The sequence below is a fragment of the Crotalus tigris genome, unplaced genomic scaffold, assembly GCF_016545835.1.
Source record: "Crotalus tigris isolate CLP2741 ecotype Arizona unplaced genomic scaffold, ASM1654583v1 scf7180000021780.120113, whole genome shotgun sequence".
Classification (NCBI taxonomy): domain Eukaryota; kingdom Metazoa; phylum Chordata; class Lepidosauria; order Squamata; family Viperidae; genus Crotalus; species Crotalus tigris.
In genome coordinates, this window is record NW_024098674.1 from 68851 (window position 1) to 75193 (window position 6343).

Here is a 6343-nt window from a genome sequence, read left to right on the forward strand (position 1 = left end):
CCTGCGCGCGTGTGCGTATGTGTGTGAGAGAAAGAGAGAGACCGAGAGAGCGAGGGACGGAGAGAGAGCAAGAGAGAGGGACAGAAAGAGAAAGAGAGAGAGAGAGAGAGAGAGAGAGAGAGAGAGAGAGAATATCAGTGCTAGGGTGCGTGCTGAGTGAGTCTGTGTGTGTGTGTGTAAGAGTGAGTGAGTGTGGTGCGTGTGTGAGCGCGCGTGTGTGCGAATGTGAGTGTGTGTGAGTGAGTGAGCAAGAGGGAGCGGGATTGCGAGAGGGAGAGAGAGAGGGAGAGAGAGAGAGAGAGAGAGAGAGAGAGGAACGGAGGCAGCGAGGAGGGGGGGGGCTGGGCCAAAAAAGGAAAAGAAGATTTTTTCTCTATGTATATAAAGATGGCCACGTTAGCAAACGGACAAGCAGACAATTCCAGCCTCAGTAGCACCCACACTAACCCCAACCCCAACGGGCACATGAACGGATTAAACCACAGTCCGGGGAACTCCGCCACCATTCCCATGAAGGATCACGATGCGATCAAGCTCTTCGTTGGGCAGATCCCTCGCAACCTGGACGAGAAGGACCTCAAGCCGCTTTTTGAAGAGTTCGGGAAAATATACGAACTGACGGTGCTGAAGGACCGCTTCACCGGCATGCACAAAGGTGAGCAGGGGATTCGCAACTTTCCCCTCTGCTTTCTTTTTTCCTCTCTTCTTTTTTTCTTCTTCTTCTTCTTCAGCTCGGGGCTGGGCAGAAGGGAGGGGGGGGGACACGGGGGTCCGAGCAGATGGCTTTTGAAAGGGGAGGGAGGCGTTCTTGGGGGGGGGAGAGAAAGCAAAGATCGGGGACGATCCAGCCCGGTTGTTGGTATTAGGGGGGGGGGAATGTTTCGATGGAGGTGTGAGCGGGCGCCCTCGGAGTGGGTGCCGAAGTGGGGGGGGGGAACCTTTCTTTTTAGGGATCCGACCGATTTTTAGGCGCCGGGGGCGGTGTGTGTGTGTGTGTGTGCGGGGTGTATGTATGGGTGGGGGGGAGAAATGCCTGTCTTTAAAAATACACCCTGAGATATACAAACACCCACATACACATGTATATATACACACACAGGCACCAAACAAAACGAAAGCCGGACAGAAAAGCCCCGGGAAAGCATGAAAGGAGCTGTCCCTCCAGCGAGGTGCTGAAACGGGGACGAGCGAAGCTCCCGATAGTCCCCCCCCCCAAAACGGCTACCCCGAGTTCGGGGCGTTTCTGAGATGGGGGGGAAAAGGGGGGGGAGAGAGAGAGGCGTCTAAGGGGAGTGCTTTCTGCCTTTAGGCGGAACGCCCCCCCTCCAGTAAAAAAAGAGAGGGGGGCATCATTTAATGTGGGGGAGGGGAGGGACGGGGTGTTACGGCTGCCTGCAAGGAAGGAGGCAGAACGCGGCAGCCCGGGTGCAACAGCGCTGGTTTACTTATTTATTTATTTATGGGGGGTGGGGGAGATTCAAGGAAGAGGGCGGGTTTTTTTTTTTTTTTTTTTAGGGAGGGGGAGGAAAGTCGGTGGGTGTTCAGGCATCTACTTTTGAGCGAGGGGTGGGGAGGAGCCGAGGGAGTTTGTCGTTTGGTCAGCCCTCAAGAAAGAAACTCGACAACTTTTTTTTTGGGGGGGGTACAAAAGAGAGAGAGGGGGGGTGGCGATCAGAGTCGCTTCTGGAGAGACAGGGAAAGGAGCCCAGCGCCACGGGACTTTCTATTTATTTCCCTTGGCGATCACTGCCCCCTCCCCATGCACACTCGTGAGCACACACACACACACACACACACACACACACACACACACACAGCACCGCCTGGTTTATTTTAAGGTTGGGAGGAAGCCTTCTCTTCCCGTTTGTCATTCCGGATTTCCCTCCAGCCTCCTTCGCGCTTGGCTGTACAATTGACAGATAATGGTGGGGTGGGGGTGGTGGGAGTGTACCTATAAAGAGGAAGAGGGGGGGGCGCAGCGGCTAAATGTAGACGCGTGGAGGGGGGGGACCCTCCGTGCGCGAAGGGGTATCGATTGTTTGAGAGAAACTGAGATTGAAGTAAGTTGGAGGCGAGGCGGCTGGCGCTGGCTGCAAGGAAAAGCCAAGAGATCCATTAGATCAGGAACTTTTTTTTTTTTTTTTTTTTTTTTGGTCTTTCCTTTCCTTGCTTCCTTTTCCTTTCCTTTTTTTTAAAAAAAAATTAATTTTATTTATTTATTTATTTTGCTTCTTCTGGAAAAGAGGGGGGGGAAATAATCGAGGCGGTCCGTGGGAAAACTCAGAGAACAAAAAAAAGGGGGGGGAGGGAGGGAAGAAAAAGAAGAGGAAGAAAGAAGGAAACGGAGGGCGCGAGGAGAAAATAGGCAGACACGCTTTCCTTCCCAAGTTGGAATCTCAATAATTGTGACTCCGAACCGCTGGTCTATTTTGCAGACGGAGGAGGGAGGTGGGTGGATGGATGGGTGGGTGGGAGGGAGGGAGGGAGGGAGGGCGATAAATCCTTCCAAAAGTTAATTGCAACGTTTTTGAAAACACCCACCTCTTCTCCAAAACCTCTCCGCGATAGATTTTAAAAACAGGAAGTATTTTTTTTTTTTTTTTTTAGGAGGAAGAGTGAATGAAACGGTCTGGAAGGGGGAAGGGAGGGGGGGAGAAAGAGGGGGAGGGAAGGGAAAGAGAGAAAGCGTGCAATGGAGATCATCTGGAGCGGGCCTGCGATAATCACTGTTATTCCTCCATAACCAGCCGTTTTTCCTTTGCAATCTCCACAAGCCAGGCTTTCTTTTTCCTCCTCCCTTCCCCCCCCCCGTCAGATTCATGCAAGCTTTATAGAAATTGCTTATGAGAAGGTTGAAAAGCAGAGCGTTTGCTGTTAAACGCTCTCTGGATGGTGCCTTTGGAATGCTGCCTTTTATTTTGGATTTCTTTTAGCCAAGAAACGTATTCAATATTTATTTTTTTCCCTGAAGCAAATTCAGGTTATGCACATCGGTCAAAACGCTCCGTGCAGATAAAGTTGGGAATTATTATTTATTTTTAAATGAGGTTTTGTTGTTGTGTTTTTTTTTTTTTTTTCCTGCTGATGATACCTGTGTAGGTATGCTTGTCAGTAGGATACACAAACATACTTTGGAAAGGAATCCCGAATAGAGAACAAGACAGGGCAAATCCCCCTTTTTTCCCAGTTTTACCTAGTTTGTGAGATAAGAGTTAACTTTTTAACTAGGAGTTCCTTGAGTCATATTGGGGGGGGGGGGCAACTAACTACCCCCTCTTACCTAATTCCTAGAAAAAAAGTTCACTTTACCTGAATGGGTTATTTTGGGACAAAGTCTTGCAAACTAACCCCATATACACACTGTAGGTCCATATAGGAAACACTGGCTTAACTCTGACTTCTTTTTATTTTATGGAATTTCAAGATGAATTCTACGGATAGCCAAGAAGGTCAAAGTGAACGTGCTTCCCTCCATCTGTATTAAATCTCAGCCTGGTTAATAACCGAGATTCATTAGGGAGAGGAGAGGGGGAAAAAGCAACTGACTCAACCAAATTCTTTGGCAATACTTTCCAAAGGTGTAAGAGATGACAGCTGAGGTGTTATGAACAACTAAAGTCCAGGTCAGAGCAGCCTCTTCATGCCCATAAGGTGCCACCAATTTATTATCTATTTTTAAATGTCTTGTTTCGTTCCTTGGGATTGAGAGAAGTTGTCTTCACTCGTTTCTGAAAAGTTTGAAAACAGAAGCACAGCAGATGGAGGAATAACATAATATATTGCTTGTACTATGATTTCCCTCTTTGTTTATTATTGCTGTAAAACAGAAGCTAACAACGCAGCGAAAACCTACCCAATATCCTTCCTTCCTTCCTTTTTTCCCCTGCTTGCTTGCTTTTTCCTAACCTTTAATCTTTGCCATTGCCTTTTCTTCTTTCCTTCCTTCCTTTTCTGCTTTCCCACTTCCTTTTTCTCTTTGCCTCTATCCCTCTTTCCCCCTTCCCTTCTCTTCTTCCTTCTCTTTCGCCTTCCTTCCTTCCTTTCTCTTCCTTTATCACTTTCTCCTCTCTCCATCCCTCCTTCCTTGATTTAATCTATGTATTATGTAATAAAAAGAAAGGTGCTCTTTATAGATACTTATCCATAAACATAAGCAGAGAATTTACTCCCTGACACTGGGTTTGTGTGTGGTGCTTGTTAAAAGCCACAACTGCTAAAGGTTTGTAGGTCCTTCCATGTACACGTATTCAGTTATTTCTAATACAGCTAGGTGTTTCTGTGTGCAGGGGGATATGTGTGGGAGTTGTGTTGAGCATGTTGGATTCTATAAAAACTACTACATAGACTGGCTTTGCATTTCTGGTAAGCAAAAATGAGGCCCTACTATAGTTCAAAAATGCAAAGAGTAACTCTACTCTGAGTATTATGCAGATCCAGACTCCAAATGCACATATTAAGAAGTTTGATTTATTTTAGATCTGTGAGAATCCTGACAAAATATTCTCTGTCATTCATAACAACTGATTCAGTTTTCCTTCCTTCCTTCCTTCCTTCCTTCCTTCCTTCCTTCCTTCCTTCCTTCCTTCCTTCCTTCCTTCCTTCCTTCCTTCCTTCCTTCCCTCCCTCCCTTTCTTCCTTCCTTCCTTTCTTCCTCCCTCCCTCCTTCCCTCCCTCCCTCCCTTTCTTCCTCCCTCCCTTCCCTCCCTCCCTTTCTTCCTTTCTTCCTCCCTCCCTCCTTCCCTCCCTCCCTTCCTTCCTTTCTTCCTTCCTCCCTCCCTCCCTCCCTCCCTCCCCTCCCTTCCCTCCCTCCCTCCCTCCCCTTCCTTCCTTCCTTCCTTCCATTAATGTTATTTTTCTCTTTCTTTTTTCTTTTCATTGAAAAGAAAATTGAAAGTTAGAAAGCTGGGTTGAGATTTTATTCACTAGAACTTTCAAAGAAATGTTGACAGTAAAAGCAACCCGGCCACTTCTTATCAGATATGGAAATATATCCAATAATTACAGCTCTATTTCTTTCATAACTTCGACTCTTCCATCTGCATCTAATAAACACCACTTTGGACCTGAATTTCTTGAGCCCCCCCCTGAGATTTGTTCTCTCAAATGTCATGTAAGATTGTCTTAGCTTTCAAAATAATTTAAGACCAAGTTTTTTTTTAAAAAAAAGGCTTTTGGGCCTAATATTTATAAAGGGATGAAATCAAAACATGAGATCATTCCAGACGAACTATTTTTTGTCTTCCATATGAATGGAGTCGTATATTTGAGGCCCGCAGTGTATTAGACCACGTTAGCTGCCTTTCTGTCGTAGTCTTCTTGCAAAGTCAGGCTACAGCCAGGTTAGCGTGAGATTTTGTTAAACAAACTCAAGCTCTGAAGCACATTTAAGCTGCAAAGTTGTGAAACAGATGATAAGGAAGGAGATGGTGTGTTGCTTTGAATGATAGTGTCTCTTTTCAGACCTTGTGTGAGTAATGCAGCTCACTCAAAAGGTTCCCCATCTCTCTTTAAGACAGTGAGAAGCTCCACCTCCTTAATAAATTGAACAAATAAAGTAGAAAAAAGAAATAGTGTGAATGTATTTGAGCTGCTAGCCTTCCTTCCTTCCTTCGTTCCTTCCTTCCTTCGTTCCTTCCTTCGTTCCTTCCTTCCTTCCATCTCCTTCCTTCCTTCCTTCCTTCCTTCTGTCTCCTTCCTTCCATCTCCTTCCTTCCTTCTGTCTCCTTCCTTCCTTCCTTCCTTCCTTCCGTCTCCTTCCTTCCTTCCTTCCTTCCTTCCTTCCATCTCCTTCCTTCCTTCCTTCCTTAATTCCTTCCTTCCGTCTCCTTCCTTCCTTCCATCTCCTTCCTTCCTTCCTTCCTTAATTCCTTCCTTCCGTCTCCTTCCTTCCTTCCTTCCTTCCTTCCTTCTCCTTCCTTCCTTCCTTCCTTCTGTCTCCTTCCTTCCTTCCTTCCTTCCTCCCACCCTTCCTTCCTTCCTTTCTTCCTTCCTTCTCCTTCCTTCCTTCCTTCCTTCCTTCCTTCCTTCTGTCTCCTTCCTTCCTTCCTTCCTTCCTTCCCTCCTTCCTTCTGTCTCCTTCCTTCCTTCCTTCCTTCCTTCTCCTTCCTTCCTTCTGTCTCTTTCCTTCCTTCTGTCTCCTCCCTCCCTCCATTTCTTCTTCCTTCCTTCCCTCCCTCCTTTCCTTCTTTCCATCGATCTGACTTTCCACCTTCCTGTCTTTCTTTCCTCTTCTTGGTAATTTCGTTTCTAAGCCACCAGGTCATTTTCCTCCTTAAAAAAACACCTGGCCTTATAAATCTGCAAATCACCCCATTTGCGACCATCTCTTTTATTAGAGGGAATC

At 46.5% G+C, this 6343-nt stretch overlaps 1 protein-coding gene across 1 annotated transcript; it reads left to right on the forward strand.

Moving 5' to 3' along the window:
- Positions 1-299: 299 nt before the first annotated feature.
- LOC120296920 (CUGBP Elav-like family member 4) lies at positions 300-655 on the forward strand (the record flags this gene model as incomplete). The annotated part of the gene is made up of 1 exon (XM_039318971.1): positions 300-655. A coding segment is annotated over exon 1 (280 nt), but the record flags the coding sequence as incomplete, so codon positions are not given.
- Between the last annotated feature and the right edge of the window lie 5688 nt (positions 656-6343).